At 45.6% G+C, this 17,291-nt stretch overlaps 1 protein-coding gene across 13 annotated transcripts in view; it reads left to right on the top strand.

Moving 5' to 3' along the window:
- The window catches only part of TCF4 (transcription factor 4), a 243,761-nt gene that overhangs the window by 132,027 nt on the left and 94,443 nt on the right, over positions 1-17,291 (top strand). For 9 of the 13 annotated variants that reach the window (XM_075489119.1, XM_075489125.1, XM_075489123.1 and 6 more), the window contains 2 exons: positions 13,774-13,903; positions 14,371-14,420. The exons of 3 other annotated variants lie outside the window; for them this stretch is intronic. In XM_075489119.1, the coding sequence (XP_075345234.1) occupies positions 13,774-13,903; positions 14,371-14,420 (180 nt within the window). The remainder of the gene's footprint in view (positions 1-13,773; positions 13,904-14,370; positions 14,421-17,291) is intronic. One more of the 13 variants, XM_075489122.1, reaches the window with a different exon arrangement.

The raw sequence follows: 17,291 nt of genomic DNA, 5'->3' as shown, positions 1-17,291 counted from the left end.
GCCTCTGGCTTTGAAAAGTGCCGAACACGTTGTTGGTGCTTAACAAATAATAAATAATAATACCACAGGAGCCAGGTATGTCTTTATGCCTTTGCAGCAGATGAGGTGCGTGTCTGCCAGGCATTCGAGTCTTGCTGCAGTATGTTTAGCAACAATGGAGAAGTTAATATTTTTATTTCGTTTTGAAGTTAATGACAGAATACAGCCATCTGTCTGCATGTTTATAGGTCTGTCTGTTTTTGGGTTTTTGTTTTGTTTTGTTTTTAAACTATTTTCTTTCTTTGAAAATGGATCCTGCTTGACTGTCAGGAGCAAACGTTTTTTTTTAAATAGTAAAGATACAGGCTACACTACAGTTAGAATTATGGATGTTTCCCACATCCTTGTCTTTCAAAAGTGTCTGGGGAAAAATGCATATAAAGCCTAATAAAAACCAACTGTATCACTGAAATATAACTCACTTGGGTATTTCTCTCTCTCTTTTTTTACATACACTATAACATACAGTGTTGCCTTTACAGTGGATAACAAGGTGCTGTGACAAATCCAATTTTTGGAGAGAGTTATATTTTTATTATTTCACGGAATGCCAAAGATGGCAATCAGCTGCCCAGCATATTATAGCCATCGACAGAGAAAATTAGCACGAAGCTGCCCATTGCTTTCTGGTGCCTTACTGTCCTGTCTTCCCCGTGCCATGGAAGGCGCGACGGGCTACCGCAGCTTACCGACGTAGTCTTTGACGTATCTGTTGTGAACAAGAAGATAGGAAATAGGTTGTTTCCACAGTTTGAAAATCCTGCTTGCCTTCTTGGTCCCGAAAAGTAAAATTTTAAGAGCCTCAGACAAAGGTTTCATGAGGCCATCTTGCGTCATCAAGAAGAGTCGCCCATGCCTTACCCTCAGCCTACGTCTTGTTGGGAACAGAGCTCCGCTGCCTTTTTCTGATGCCCTTTTGTGTTGGCCAAAACGCTACTCAGTAGTTGCATCCTGGTTCACTGCTCCCCTTTTTTTAAACCGTGGGCGTGGAAGAGTGATAATTTTCCATGAATCCTTACTATTTTCTTTTTAATATGTATTTCCAGTTTAAATCAATCATTTTTAGAAGTTTTATTCCATGATGACCAGTCTTGGACGGGCTTTGCAAAATGATTGATTCTTAGGCCAGCTTTGGAAGACTTGTGAGAAACTACATTTGCAGTTAGTGCAAGTCACCGCTCTGCTCTTCTGGCAGCAGCAGCAGAGTTCTGTAGCAGCTATATCCTCCTTCGTCCCCGGGCATGAGATACTGGAGCCGCATATGGAAATTTCTCCTGCTTGTCGTGTTTTATGGGCACGTGGCACATCCTGCTATCGAAACGCTAGATTTGATGTGATCGGACACGTGTAGAGCAGCGCAGCCAGTTTTGGAATTGCAAAGGTACAACAGGAAGACACCTTTTGCTGCATAATTTTAAGTAGCCCAGCAAGGATGAATGAGGCTTCTTCCTCAGGTACTCTTGCTGCTGCGTCTGGATAGCAGAACGCCGATGCTGTGCTAGTGTCGTTTAGTCTTCCAGTTACTAGAATCTTATTCTGAAGTTATCTGGTTTTCCAAATTTTGCCGTGTAACTTCTGGCTCTCTGCTATCTTTTTTCTGCTTCATTCCTTTATCAATTCAATTGCTCTAAGATACATCGTATCTATTTCCGTAGGACGTTAAGGAAAATCAAGAACAAAGCAGTATCTCTGAAACTTGGCTCTCCTCTGTGCTTCTGTTCAGCCTGGTATTTCTTTTCTGTAGAGTAATTCAGCATAGTGGCTTGGATTTATTTTTTAAAAAAGAATTTCTTTCAGATAAACTAATTACGTATCTTGCGACAACTTTTGTCCTTAGTATTAGTCTGAAGCGGTGGTACCATCCCTGCGGAGCTCTACTCCACATCAGCTCTTTTCTGCATCTTTGGGCTATGAAAGCGTTGCTATATCTTGTGTTCGTGCCGTGAGCGCAAGCTGGAGTAAAGAACTACGTAAAGGAGACGTAAGAGAAGACCCAGGGGGAGGCATGTCCCCGTGCAGTCCCATACTGGTTATTTAAATCAGCACCAACCCACCCGGGCACTTGCTTTGACTGGATGGCTCGTGCTGGTTTCCCTGAAACCAGCGGCATCGCAGAGCGGGAGCGACGCTTCTCTCTGCGGCGTAGGCATGGTGGAACGTTGCCTCCGCAACAGGGGAGAGCCTCCTCCCCTTCGCCGGGCAAAAAGGAGGGCGGAAACGCACCGCTCGGGTAGCGAGCGGGACGCGTAGAGGGTCTGCTCTGAAAGACCCTCTCGGTGGGAGCCCGCTGGGCGAGACTAAGCGGAATAAGTGCCCGCGCGGCCTTTTGGACCGCATCGAGCCCTATGTCTTTGAATTAAATGAGCCCGCCTCTATTTAGTAGAGACGCCTTGCTCCTCCCTGAACTTGGGCAGGTTACTAGATAGATCTGCTTTAATTTGTATAATGGAGACGATATGAACAGATGAAAATCGTGCCGTAGGGGCGAAGTGTTGCTGATGTTTTTCTCCATGCGTGAGAGTACTGGGGTTTCTGTGTTTGCAATGCATCTCTACCTGTGGTAAGAAATCCCAGGTGTACCCCGGTGAGTGCGGGGAAGTGCTGCGGTAATCCCGGCACTCCCGCACCCCGGGGCGCGCGGGCACGGGCAGGCGTTGGATGGGTGCTGCGTGCTAAGGAGGCAATCCCGAAGAGAGAAGCGGACCAGAAACGTGAAGGTGTTGAGGATGGGCTGTGCCCGGCACGGGCGAAGCAGCCACCCGGTGATCTTAACGCGCCCGGCAATGAAACCTCACCTCCCTGCCTCCCTGCCGGTGCGGCTGGGGATGCACCGCGGCCAGCCGGGGAGGCAGCCGGCTCCGGGCGCCCGCTGCAGCAACTCGGATGCGAGCAGAGCATTTTGCGCTTCAGCTTTTCATTGAACACACGCAGTCGTCTTTTTCACTTAAAGGCGTTGGTTGTTCCCCCCCGCGGCGCTGACCTAACCGGGAGGCGGTTTGCAGCACGGCGAGCTGGAGCGGGCTGGGGTGGCACGCTCCGCTCTGACTCACTGCAATACCAGCTTGTTATATTTTTACCTGTGTCAGCATAAAAAGGTGCTTCTTTTCCCCCTTCCAATTTCTCAGAGCAGCTGAATTTGCCAATTTTGTTGTTGCTGTTGGGTGACTCTAATTTTTTGTCCTGTCTTAAGCGCAAGGTGACCTAGACTTTGCAGCCTTTACTCAAAATGAATATGCCTTTGCGCTTTATTCAGCCTCAGCTATATGCTGCGTTAGAATATATCAGTTTCCCTTGAAGAGCGTGTACTTTAGCTGTGTGGAAAAAGATTGCGAGTAGCAGAGGGAAATTTAAAATAGAGGAAAAAAAGGAAGTTCCCGTTTTAAATACCACGAGTGTCATTAGTTGGTTTTAGGCGCATTTGCATAACATGGTTCTGTAAAATATAAATGTGACTTTGTAACACTGCAAATGTAACGCAAATGTAACATGAAACATGATTTTGATACTCAAACTGCTCAAGTTGAAATTTTTAATAGTCCTTTCCCAGGTAAATGATGGCAACGTGCAGCGGTGTCGTGTCTTTGCATCGCTCCTGTCTATTCATTTCCCCAGGTCCTAGGAAGCTCATTGCTGATCCTCTGGAAAGAACCTGATTTTTTCAGTCGCTGTCTCATTCGAGCGGGAATGCGTCTCTCCTTCCTTCAGCTTCTGTGCTCCTATGGGGAGGGCTCTTCCCTCTCTCGGGGTACGGCAGGGCTGCGGACGGCGGGTCGGGCTGGCTGGGCGCGGGGTTCCTCCTCCCGCGGCCGCTCCGCTGGGCGCCCGCCTTGGCTTTGCCGGGTCGCAGCGTGCCGCTGCCTCGGGCGCACGAGCGTGATTTATTTCCACTTCTTGCGTACCGTTAGCTTCAAGTCCCACTTCTTCCCTCCGCTTCCTTTGCAACGAGCGACTGAGGTTTCACTTCTCTGCTCCTTACCCCAGAGCGGGCGCGTGCTCCTTCCGTAACGGTGTGAGCTTTAACTAATTAAGCGGCCTTTCCAAGCGCGTGTGATGCAGATCCACGTCAGCCGTCGGCCTCGTATGATGCCAGATCATCTGAGGACAGGCAAATGGCTTTTACACTGAGGATAATGATTTTTTTTCCCTACAAAATCTTGCTTCCCCATCGAAAAAGGGGAGGCTGTTGTTTATCTTTCAGGCTGATGAACAGTAAGAAGTTGGAAAAAAAAAACCCCATCCTCTGCGGCACTTAAAGTATTTAGCATGGGTTTTGTTGTTTTTTTGGACAGGAAGTTTCTTTGGTCTCTCAGATGTTTTTACGGCAACTTTTCTTTGGTTAAAAATATTACTAACATAATTTCAGAAAAATGCTGTTTCCCATGCATTTGAACTCCTGTAAGCCTTTCCTGTGTTCTCATATTCAAAGGGAAAACAATAATTCTATCATTAAAAATGGGAATTCAGCCACGAAACACCTTTTTGAGACTGAGGCATATCAGGATATTTTACCCTGTCTGAGACAAGTTGAGCCAGGATTTTTGTTGTAAGCTGTTTGTAGTCGAATGCTTACACAGGGAAGAGTGATGATAATTGACTTGTTAGGTTAGCAGGACTTTTTTTAGGGTTTGTAATAATTTGCCAGAGAGGAGCATTTTGAAGCAAGTAGTGGTAGGACATCCTCACTGAATCACGTTGAAGTGCTTACTTGAACTGAAAAAAAGCAGAGCCCAACGAAGCAGCTCTTCAGCAAGCCTTCGGTATTTTTCTCAGGGAAAAATAGCGCAAAACCCGTCGTTCTGTGCTCAGCATTCGTTTCTGCGTGTCATTGATCCTCGCTGCCTCCTATCCGTCTCCCCCCCCGAAGTGACCGCAGTGCTGCTACCTACCAGATGGTATAGGATCGGAGATGTTTGAAAAAGTGGGCACTTATAGATGGTCTGAACTTCAGCGTTGCATGGAAGTACAGATATTTGCGTACTGGGAGGTACTGTGAAAAACAGGGATACCAGGACATGTGTTTCATAATTTAGGGAGCAGTTCCAATATATATATACCGACAAATACCGAGTTTATCTGATTATTTTCCAACCCTACGTAAGTTTTTATGGTGCCCCTTTTTTTACCGTACATTAATATTCTGATATTGTGCACTTTTTTGTACCTGAAGCATCTTACCGTTTGTATTTAGCTTGCATTTTTGAGTGGAATAGGTACGGAGGGATTTTTTGAGGAATCCGGAAGGTGTTGTAGATCAGCTGAACTCCTGGATGATGTGGCAAGCCTGTTTTCTAGCAGCACTGTGGCACTCTGTAAAAATGCTGCAGACAACGCTTTGCTATATTCAGCAATCCCCGAAAATCCAGCTGCTGTCCGTGGGCCAAATTCTTCCCTCATTAACACCCAGGAGGCCCCCGGTGACTTCAGAGGATTTATCCTGGGCTAAACCGAGGGCTGTTTAATTCCATACCAAATCTTCTGTCCTGGAAAATGACTCTACCAGTGTGCTTCAGATAATATTCTGAAGCCAAACTGGCTCCATGCTTTTGTGCAAACGGAATAACGACAGTTGCTCTAAGCTTGCTTCGTTTTCTTGATTGCAGTGTCTTTTAAATGTTATCGCGCAGTATCACGGTATGCAAAGCCATGGGAGCACTGTCAAGGTCCAAGGCACTGGATCTTCACGATGTTTGACTGACTGCAGATCATTCTGGGGTGAATTTGCCCAGTAATGGGCTTTTACGTGGTTCACCTTCTCAGCTCCGTGCGATAGCGCTGGTACGAATCGGGGGCCCACGACGGTCTCCGATTGTTTCCCCTCGCAGAGGGGGGCTGTAGGTGCTGAAGTTGGGGTTCAATCCAGAGCGCCCCGGTGCCTGGAGCCGTCCCCGGAGCAGGGTGCAGCGGCTGGAGCGCGGCCGCAGCCGGCAGCCCCGGCGCGGGGATAATCCTCGCTGGGAGCCGCGCAGAGCAGCTTCAGCTGCTGCAGACGTTGGAGCCGGTGCTGCGTTGCGCCTCGGCCGCGGGCGATATCAGGACACCGCAAAAACGACTAAAACCCAAAGCCAGCTCTTTTTGTGGGCGCAGTTAGCAGCACGGGAGAACTTTCGAACCCTAAAACACTGGGCTTTGACCAAAGTCCTTTCGATGGCGCAGTCTCATCTTGCCCAGCCGCCCTCACCAAATGCCAGCCCTTCTGGGCAGTAAGAAACCCAGCAGCTTTGCTAGTTTTTACGGGTTTTTTGAGGCCCTTCGAGGGGGAAGGCGATGGCACGTTCCCCACCCTTTCCCCAGTCACCACGAGGACTTCCCCCTTTTTGTGTTTGTTACTCAATGGGATGTATTTATGTAACTATTACCTGTATTTAAGCATGTGTTTTTAAACACTGTAATCATCTGGCTCAATTTCAGCGTGTCAGTGAAAACTCTGTTCCGAAAGATTAATAACAAAGCAGAGAGAATGTCCTTATCGGCGCCTCTGAGCAAGCAGAAAGGAGGCGGATGGTGCGTTGCTGGGGAGGGAGCGGCTGGTGAGGAGGCGGCGGAGCGCTGGGCTGGGCGCGGAAGGTCGAGTTGTTAGGCTGTCGGCGTCCGGAAAAGTCCGGAAGGTGGTACGGGCCACCCGATTTCAGATAGGTGTGCGTGCGTGTGTGCCTCCCTGCATATACCTTACACGCCAACTGTATAAGCACGGATGACAGCACGCTTTGCTGATCTTTGCAGCAGCGGAAGCGCTAGGATTGTCATTGGAACTGTAGTAAAGGAGGTATCGCCAGCTCCGAGGACACAGCAGAAAATCATAAATTGAGCAAAGACTGTATTTTACAAACCTGCTTAGTGGAGGGGAAAGTCCCTTCTTCCCTTCGAAATTCTTGTGCCCTGTACGTGTTCAGTCGGGGCGCTTTGTATCCATTTCTCCCGTATACTAGGAAATGAAATATTTTCATTATACTAAAGCTTTCGAAAACCAGCAAAGACTGTGCAGTTGATGGTGAAATCATTCACTGTAAATGTGAAAGATGGGGATCGTTAATGCAAACAAGTAACTAACCTTTAGTGATAATCAAGCAGCAGTGTAATAATCTGAGTCATCATGCCTAATGGTGAATGAAGGGATGGGAAGAAGCAAGCAAACACCAAGAGTAAATGTGGGAAAAATTAGGTAAGAAGTTACAAATGATTTTTTTTCTCCTGCTCACCTGACATAGAGGAGGAAAATGAACACAGGAGCAAATTTGAAATCCTCGCTGGCCAGAGGTGGTTGAACCTCGGCCGCGTTTAAGAGCACTCTGTGTCCATGAAATGCTGCTGAAACCAGTAAATGAACTTTGAAAGTTGCTGCTGTTGTGCTGATATTATGTTCAATGCGCAAAAAGCACAACTGGGAAAAATCACTCCAGAAAGGTTTAAACCTAAAGAGCAATTTTAAATTATGCAGAGGAAGAGATAGTGAAAAAAATTTAAAAAACCTAGAGAACTAATACTGATGACATTAATGCACAAGGGTTGGTTGAACATGAAAAATTATTTGATAATACCTGCAAGCATTTTTTAATGGAAAAGGTCAAAGTCAAAAGAAAACTGCTGAGCACTGTGCACAGCTATCTGAAGGTGCTGCCCTAGAAGGCAGAAGAAATGAAACAGAAGGTTATTTGCCATCAGATAGAGAAAATAAAATAAACATGTTTTCTCTCACTTCATACACGTGAGCGTTCTTGACAAAAATAAATCTCTCTGAAAAATGAAACCGCTGTGAGAGAAGTTCCTTTGTTCTCTAAAAGTCAAAATTTTTCTGCAAATACTTTTAAGAATCATGGTTGCTTAAGTAAAAAAAAAAAGGAAAACAGTACCTTAGCTTGAAAACACACTCAGCAAAACCCAGGGAAATTGTTTCTCTGTGTTTGCCGTCAATGGGTTGCAATTACACTTGGCATTAGAGAGAAATACTGGACGTAAATGACACACAGAAGATTTTACAGAGAGCTGCCAAATTTCCAAAAGCCAAAGAAAGGAGTATTTGTAGGAATTGGACAGATTATGAACAGATGCCCCGATAGTCACATGATAAGTGGAAATTTAGTTTCATAATTTGATTAAAAACAGAGGATTGAAATCACAGAAGGAAATAACCAAGAAATGATTCAGATGTGTATGCGGCATGACTTAGTTAACTTGACTTAAGTGAAAATTCATAAACTGAGGATAGGGCATGTAAGAGCAGCTGAAATCTGGATGATGAGATATAATCCTGTATCCTGTGATTTTACTAAAGGAGAGGAAAACAGGATAGTTGCAGTTAGAAATTTGTTGTATTAAAAAAAAAAAAAATCTGACAAAAATTACCTCCTGTTCCTCTGTTTCATAAATTAGGTGCGATTTCAAGAAACGCAAGTCGCTTTGTTTGCAAATTTGCAGCGGAATAGATGTTGAGAAGTCAAATGGAGATGGTTAAAGAGCAATAGGAGAAGAGCGGGTATTCGGCAGGAGAACGTCGGTCGCTACCGAGCACGGAGGAGCCTGCTCGCTGCGACCCAGCGTCGCAAACTGCTGCGTTGGCTACGCGCGCAGCACACGTTAAGTTTTTAGCGTTGAGGAAGCTCAGAGTACACCTTCCTTTCTGGGGAAAAAACCCCATAACGGAATGGCGGGGCAGCCCCCCGATGGTTGGGTACCAACCACCCCAGCACAGCGGGAGCTGCACGGCTGCGTGCGTGCGGGAGCCCGGTGCCGGCCGGGGGCTCGCGGGGGCCGCGGGCCACGGCCTCCCTGCCCTACTTTCCCGGCCCATGGAGACGTCGGTGTCGGAGCAGAGGGAACAATGCAGAGACGTGGTGCTCGTAGGGAGAGCCAGGAAGGCCTAAATATGAATAAAGCAAGCAAACAAGCTTTGATCTGTAAAAGTGTAAGGAATTTTAATTTAAGGAATGGTGCAACATGGTGAAAAATAGCCGGACTCCCTTTTTTCTTTAGATAAAGTGCATGAATTCTCGTCATACACGTGACGTTTATTGCAGAAAAGGACTTGCTTTTAAAATTATATATTTTGGGCCAGCTAGCCGATGAAGTCGTATAAAACACGTGCCCGTGTTTGTATGGGCTCCCAGGTCTGCCCCGCCACGGCTCGGGCAGGGGCAGAGCTGGGCTGGCCGAGAGCCCCGCGGCGCGTTCCGGAGGGGCGCCCCGGCACCCTCGGCACCCCCGCGGCACAGGGCCGCTTTGCCAGCCGGAGGGCGGGCGTCCCCGCTCCGCCTGCCGCGAGGACCGAGGGCGCGATGCCGCGCCGGCTCCGCTCGGCTGGTTTGCTGACCGTACCTGCAGACGCCGAGGACCCTGGCGGGCTCAGCCTTCGTCCCCGCTCCTCACCCTCTCCCACCGAGAGGGAGAAGCCTCCGTACGGCACCGGGCGGGAGAGGGCTGGGAGAAACCAGGGGTGCGGCCGCGTGCAATGCGGCGCTTTGCCTCCAATCGTGCCCGCGCGACGCTTCTCGGAGGCTTTCGGCGAGGGGACCATATGTCCCGCAGTCGCTATACATCACGCAGGTTGGGAGCGGCGTGCAGGACTGCAGCTGTGCGCGCAGGAATACTCAAACGTGAGCGCGACCCACAAACGTTTGGCAATGGTTCAGAAAAGGAGCTTAATCGGTTTTCATCTAAGCCCGTTTTTCTCTTGCCTGCAACAGCCCCATGATGTTGTGTTTGATACTGGATCACGGCGTAGCGTGAAGATGTCAAAAAAAAAAAAAAAAAAAAATCCAGGTTGTCAGAAAAAAAAAAAAAAAGGCCTTTTTGGAGGTATTTTTCCCTGATCAGTGTTTTCAGAGGCTTTTGGATTACAGGCTTCAAGGCCATTTTCCTTTAATCTGAATTAACATTCTATTAGTAAAATGCAGCACTCTGCCATACTCTAATCTCACCTGTTTCTGTAACAAAGGAAAAATAACATATCTTTTTGTAAATGTATTTCCTACCTGTTAGGTCCGAGACAAATATTTAAGTGAAATTCCCGTGATTTTCCTTTGAAAAGAAAACTTCAGGTTTGCAATGGAAACAACATTTGTTTTTTCCGGGAGGGGTAATATCATATCCATATGGATATTACTTTGTCATAGGACGTGCGTATTTTCTCCCTACCCAGCTTTAATTCTTTGTCTAGTTATTCCAGTTTTGGAGGCAGGATTCACTAGTCGGTGACTTCTTTTACAAATTGCCAGAAAGAAGACAGGATTGTGTGTAACTGAGACAAGCGAAAGCACCGCACTTGATAAAAGATACAGCTGCGTGGCTCAGTGCGAAAATGGATTTTGCTCTCTTGCCTTTTTTTTTTTTCCCTTCTCTGATTGTTTTTAGCTCAAACTCTAGCATTCACCTGGCAACTTCAATAGGTTATGAGCTTTTTTGTTTAATACGAAACAAATAAACCGCATAGGTCTGTGAGCACGATACGTGCTGTAATGCAAGAACGTGCCTGCCGGATTTATACCGATGAGCTGGAAGATTTGCAAGGGCTCGCGTCCTGCCTGCTGTCCGGCTCGCGCCCACAGATAACCCGCTTCCAGCATACGGAACCTATAGGCAGAGTAAACCCCTATAGCTAACGACTGGAGAGGGGTTTGACGAATGTAACGCTTGGCTTTTGAGCTCATCGTTTCTTAGTGGTAAATATTAACTTTGATGCCTAATAATTCATTGCGTTTCTAAGATCCAATTTGGAGCAAAGGCGAGCTGGGAAGGCTGTGTAATCGATGGCATTGTGGTTTGTAAACGTTTTATCTCTCTCTTTGTTGCAGGCCATTAGCAGTGTGACATGTAGGCTGAACGGTAATAAATGCCCATTGTTCCTTTTACAAGCATCTCGGAAGAACTACATATATATTTTTATCGTAGTTTTTCTCCCCGGAGTGCTCGGTGGGGTCCCCTTAATGCACACACACACACCCCCCCCCCCCCCTCTTTTTTACCTCGCGAGAAAGTCTCTGTCCCATAGGAGACAAAGGGGGGGCTTTGCTCCGGTTTGGGTTATTTGTTGGCGGGTTTTTTCTTTAAGAGAGCGAAGAAACGAGTCGGTGACAGTTGCGGTGAAAATTTTTGAGAGGTGTTTTTCAATAAGAATTAATCTTTGGTGTAGAAAACGCTGCTTATACCATAGCACCCGGGTTGAATCTGTGGAGAGAGGGAGATCGTTAATTAGGAGCGGGCTTGCGTGGGTGCCCCCGCAGCAGACACCTGCGCCGGGGCCAGCGAGCCCCGCGGCCAGCGCCGGCCCAAGGCTGGCAAACCTGCGGGCCCCTCTGCTTTCCTGGGTGGAAAGCCTCGGGTCCGCCGTGCCGCAGGGAATCCAGCTGCCAGCAGCTACCTGTTAGGTCAAGAAGAAGGAACGGCCATTGGAAAGTGCAACCGGTGGCAGAGAGAAGTGCTGGGTCGCTAACCGCACGCAGGGCCTGCAGCCCTCCGGCCTGCTACGTCTGTGTCCTTCCGACAGAATAATACAAGTTTGGGATTTTTTTGTTTCCCCCCCTGTAGAAACCTCTGCATCTTTTTACAGAGAAAAATGTTTGGATGAAAAAACAAAAACAACATCGTGTATGTGTATGTTTTATGCTCCTAAAGCAAATCTTGTTTAATCTAAAATAGTTTGCAAACGCTGTCTTCTATCCGTTTCTTTTTTTTTTTTTTTTTTTTTTGAAGTCAAATGAAATCTAGTAGGCTGGGTATAGGAATTTATACAGCTGATGGCTCTAAGTCTTTCAGACTCCCCGACATATGGATAAACCATGCACAGATTTAGCAGGTCTGTCTTTATGTTAAAACGTATACGTGATAAAAATATATGACTGCAGAGAATTTCTGTGGCGAGCGCTGTTTCATTCTGAAATGCTCCGAGACAGTCAATAAAATTACGTTTCTTTTGGGAGGATATTCGCGATGAATCGGTAACGCTTTTTGCAGGGAGTTCTTCCCTGTATTTCTCTGCCGTGATGCAATAGGCTCGCAACCATTTTTGCCGGCGCAGGTGGTGGTTATTAAAAGGAGCATAGTCATTGCAGGTGTATGTTAGACACTGGCGGAACGTAAAGATGCGAGCAAAAAGCGCCTTCCGCCTGGCGGTTTGGTATCTTTACCTCTCCGCGAGGTCTGGAAGGGCAGATGCTGGGCTGCTCCCCGCGGAAGGGCGTCAGCCCCAAGCGCTCGGAGCCCGTTTGTCCGTCCCTCGTCAGCGGCTCTCGGTTAGCCTCTCTGGGAAAAAGAGGAATATAGTTTTCCAGAATCAAAAGTTATCTTTAAATGTTTTTAGAAGGATAGTCAAGGAGTAAGGATGTTTTAATTTCTGATTTTCCAGCTCGTGGGTCATATTTGACCAACTGCTTTCAGCAGAAGACATGCCACTTTGTTGAGCTATTTAGGAATCAAAAAGACTGTCTTAATTTAAAACAAGGAGCCTTTGTTTTAGTTGGTGACTGCCTTGTGAAATTTTTCAGTTCTCAGCGGGTTAACCAGGGAACAGGGGCAGAGTCATAATTGGCCTATTTAGAGTATTTTGCATGTGAATAGTGTGTTAGTGAAGCATTACTAAGTCTGTTGTGAGTGACATGGTGATTAGAATTTAGATTAGGGAAAACACATTCTGTACTTTATCAAGTACAGTAATTAGTTCAGTCAGTAAAAGTTGATTACAAGTAACGATAAAGTTAGATTTTTGGTACTTAATTTTAAAATTTCTTTATTAAATGGTAAATTTGTTCTTAATATAAATGGTAGTATCTACACCTGTTTTATTGCGTATCAGAATAATTAAAAGAACAATGTGTTCAATGCAGAGTATAATCAGGGGATTTATATATTATGGGTAAGTTTCAACGTAGTTTATAGCAAATAGAACATTACTCAGGAAATTGTTCTTCTGTCCTAGGCTCTTAAAGATTTATAATTTTTCTCGTAGCACGGGTCAGATAACGTTTGCTGCTGTTGTATGGAAACCATCGTCCTTTCGTAGCCGAGAAAATGTTGCGTTTACTAGGATGCGTCTTGTTAGTTAATGGTACAGGCATAAAGTGGATATATTGAAAGTCCTTTGCTGCTGCTACTGCTGCTGCTATACAATAGCGTTAATTGTTTTTGGGTTTCTGAAGTGCTTTTTTTTTTCTGATAGCATTGCACAAAAATATTAATAATGTCTAATTTTATTTTCACGTTTTAATCACGTATCGTGTACAGCCTGCCGTCCAGATTTTTATATTGCAAAATCTGATCTATTTAATTCACGGATATGAATTTTTCCTTGCACGGGGATAGACAATGAAGCTGTTTCATGCACACTGAACCAACTGCTCTATCAACAGCAGGATTTTTTTTCTTTTAAGTTTTATTATTGTTAAATCTGTGCACTTAGCTATCTTGTTTGCAGTGAAGAAACTAAATTCCCTTCAAATATATTAATAGAGCTCTAAAAGTTTTTAAAAGACTGATTGCATTTGAATAAGTAGGCAATAAGTCTCCTTTAAATGTAAATAATCGTATTTTAAATTAATTACTCTGTGTTTTCCCGGTAAAGGAAAAGATGCAGAACCGGAAATTTTTGTAATGTCTCCTTTAAAATTTTGGCAGGTTCTTGTTTCCGTGTTTCGGTTGCTTGTGAAGGTTTCTTTACTGTGTTATTTTTAGGAATGAGAAATAGCTAATGATGAGGAAAGTCGGATTTAACATGCACGCGCACACACGTATATATTTTTAATCTTTTAGCAAAGTCTCCTTGGAGGTGACATGGATATTGGCAACCCAGGAGCGCTCTCCCCCACTAAGCCTGGCTCCCAGTACTATCAGTATTCTAGCAATAACCCCCGGCGGAGGCCTCTCCACAGCACCTCTATGGGTGAGTGACTTTGTGTTCAACCTTTTTTTTCCATTTCAACAAATAATCGGAGTTTCGTCCTGTGTAGCAATACTTTGAAATAAATACAATAAGTGGCAGAGCGTACGCCGCCAGGACTCTCGGAGGGGTTTCTTTAACGTTAGCCGATTGCTCCTCTCTGTCCTCTTTGCCCAGCACGCAAGGAGCCTTAAAAAATCGCTTTTTCAAAGCGAATCTGTGTAAGGCGAAAACAAAGGCCCTAACGCTCGAGGTCAAAATATGAACAATTTTCCAGCATTTTGCTTTCAGCCTTAAGAGCAGTGGCATCCACTCGGTGTTCCCAAAACTGCTGCAAGCCTGGCGTGAGGCGGTGGGCAGGGCGATTAGCGGCTGGGTCTGTAGAAAATCTCAGTGCGAAAAGAAAAGAAAAAAAGAAAAAAAAAAAAAAAAAGCCTGTCTTATGAAGACACCGTTTTGTCTTTTTTCAGAAGTACAAACAAAGAAAGTTCGAAAAGTTCCTCCAGGTTTGCCATCTTCAGTAAGTACCGCTCGTCTGCTCGCTTGCTTGCGGTCGCGGTGGCTTTGTTCGGTTGCAGGCAGATAGAAACGAGCCCGCTCCCGGGCTCGCCGAGCGCTTGGCGCTCGAGGCTGAGGACAAGGTAAGGAGAGTTAAACAGTCTCGTCGCTTGTCCCGACTTGGAAGCGATTAATTGCACGGCGGGGACGGGCGCGCGCCGCTCCTGCGGACGTTCGGCGGCGGGCGCCGAAGAGCTGGCGCGGGCGGCGGGTACCTGCGCGGGGCGAGCGTCCCTTCCGCGTGCGGGGTAGCTCCTTTGTCGGGCTGCTGCTGATTTATGGATTTGGGCGTTCAAAGAGACGAGCGCGCGGAGAGATATTTCCACGGGTCTCAGCCCGGGACGCGGGGCAGACATCTTCATTTTCGCGGGAGGTCTCTGAGCTACGGTACCTGCGGCAGGAGCTGGCTGGGGGTGACCCAGGTGTCAACCGCGGGGATCCAGCTGCTGCCAGAGGCATTGTGGGTTGCTCGAGCAATCACGCCGGAGCTGGTAATTACCCAGCGTTTTCCCCGATATTTTAAAGAATATCCCCGCTACCTCTTTGCGAGGAGGGTTACGGATGCCACCCGGCATCGCGTTTTTCAGCGGTTAGCGTGAAATCTTTGCATCCTGCAGTCAGAAGTTGGTGTTTCTCTTTGGTTCGGTGAAGTCCTTTGTTTTGGGAGCCAAATAAGTATTCTATTAGTTTTCATTTTTTCATCATTGTGTAAAATCTGTGTGTTTTCTTCCTCAAAAAGCTGTACCAAGGCGCGTGACATCTTTTGAGAGCATTTCCTTTTAAATCCATTAAAATATATGGAAAATAGCGCTTTTAAAAGAAATTATAGGACGTTTCAGTAAATGCAGCCTAAAGAGTAGCATGGCTAAAGAGTGCATTTTATTCTAGTATTTTTATTCTAATTTTTTCTCTGCCGTTCCTTTAAAAATACCTAACACATATTTTTGTAGCAACGTCTGCAAACAGAAAACGAACCACTCAAGAGGGGAGGGGTTCCCTTTCATACCTGATAACTCCATTGGTTTTATCTCTAAATCCGGTTATTAGGAGGAGCCGAGTGGCAATCAATCTTGCGGCATATACAACAAATTGGCCTGTTAATCTCAGGTGGGTTTTATGTTTTTACCATAAACCCACGTAAATTTGCAGTTTGCAAACTAGGATACTGTTAAAGCTTCAGTTGTTGTAGTGACTGTGCTAAACGGTAGTTTAATTACTGGTCACTATAAATAATAAAATAGTAATCTGAAAGAGAAAAACACGTATGAACCTCCTAATTTAATCGCACGGATTATTGCAATCTTTATAACGTTAAACAGATACAAACAGGAATCTTTTTTGTAAATTGTTGAAATACGGAACTTCTCAAATGCAAGTTTCCAGTAAAGTAATAATACTATTTTTTTTTTTTTTTTAATTAAAACTAACTTCCCACACGTGTATTTTAAATGTCTTTCACTGTGTGTTTTTTGGGTTTGGTTTTTATTGGGCTCCTTTACAGCAATAGCTAATATCCTCCCCAAAGGTTTTTATGAGTCCTATTATGCTTGAAGTTAGAGGTGGATTGAATTTAGATGAAACTTTAGCTTTTAATAGTTTTTCTGACAGCTTCGCATGACGTTCCCCTCCCAGCGCCCTGCACTTGGAGGCAAGGCCGTGCGCGGCAGGGCTACCAGCGAGCGCAGCCGAGCGCGCTGCGGCACCGCGGAGCCCCCGGCACGCTGCGAGGCGCCGCGGGAAGGATGCAGCGCCCTGTTCTGCGTCCTCCTGGCACAGCCGGCAGCGAGTTCGGCACTCATCTGCGATCGCTCGGCAAGCGTGCTGGGGTTTTGTTTAGTCGTTTGCCGGGGGGGGGACGGGACCCAACCCACCAACCCACCCCAAACCGGCATTTTTGATGATTTAAAAAATCGCTCTGTAGGCAGGTGACCATCTCCGGACATTTCCAGGGGTACTTTTGTGTCTGCGTTATAAAAGACACTTGGAGGAAAATGGTACCTGCTACCTGCCCTCCCTGCGTGGGGAAGAGTGGCAACGTTCCTGTTGGAAATGGCAGCGTGCAGGGATTTATAACTGCTGCAAAAGTTTTTTATGGATTGCTTCTTGCTTCGAAAGAATGAAAGGCAATTTATGTTTGTCGCAGATTAGTCTCAAATGTGTGCTTCCTTTAATTTTTTGTGAATACGGTTGTTGTACAGAACAGAAATACTTCTACAGCTCAATACTCTCGACTCTTTTAACAGTATTTTTATTTTTAAGCCAAATTACTCGAAGTAGGATATGCGCTTTAAATACTTCAAATTATTTTAATGAGCTGTACAATTTATTAGAAAATCAAATATAAAAAGGTATTCCTGAATGTTTTATTCACCCATAGCTCTGTCTTCCAAGATTAAGTAAATTAAAATACTGGTCCAGTAATGTGAACACGAGAATAGTATGGTTCTGACGGAAATGCAGCCTTTTTAAAGTGAACATACAGATAGGTATTTGGGTCTTGTTGTCTTCATATATCATGAATCATACATTTCATTTGAAACGATGCTGCTTTAGAAAAGGCACCTGTGTGTCTCAAACAGGACAAATACCTTAGAAAAGGTCAGATTATATTTAGCTTTTAGATTGTGTCACGCTGAACTGCCGGGATTTATGGTGCTGAATGAAGTATAGGCATTTATAAATTGACTAACTAGGCTATAATATACTTAGTTGATAGGGTGGAAATGTTGCTGTATTTCTCTTAAAATATGTATATTAACTCATTCTCAATGTGATTTATGCAGTAGATATGGAGATTAATGCAGCAGCGTTTGTGAAAGCAGTTATTGTTGAT

Source organism: Mycteria americana (assembly GCF_035582795.1).
Source record: "Mycteria americana isolate JAX WOST 10 ecotype Jacksonville Zoo and Gardens chromosome Z unlocalized genomic scaffold, USCA_MyAme_1.0 Scaffold_30, whole genome shotgun sequence".
Lineage (NCBI taxonomy): Eukaryota > Metazoa > Chordata > Aves > Ciconiiformes > Ciconiidae > Mycteria > Mycteria americana.
Note: the sequence above shows the minus strand (reverse complement) of the source record. Positions and strands in the feature narration are given on the sequence as shown.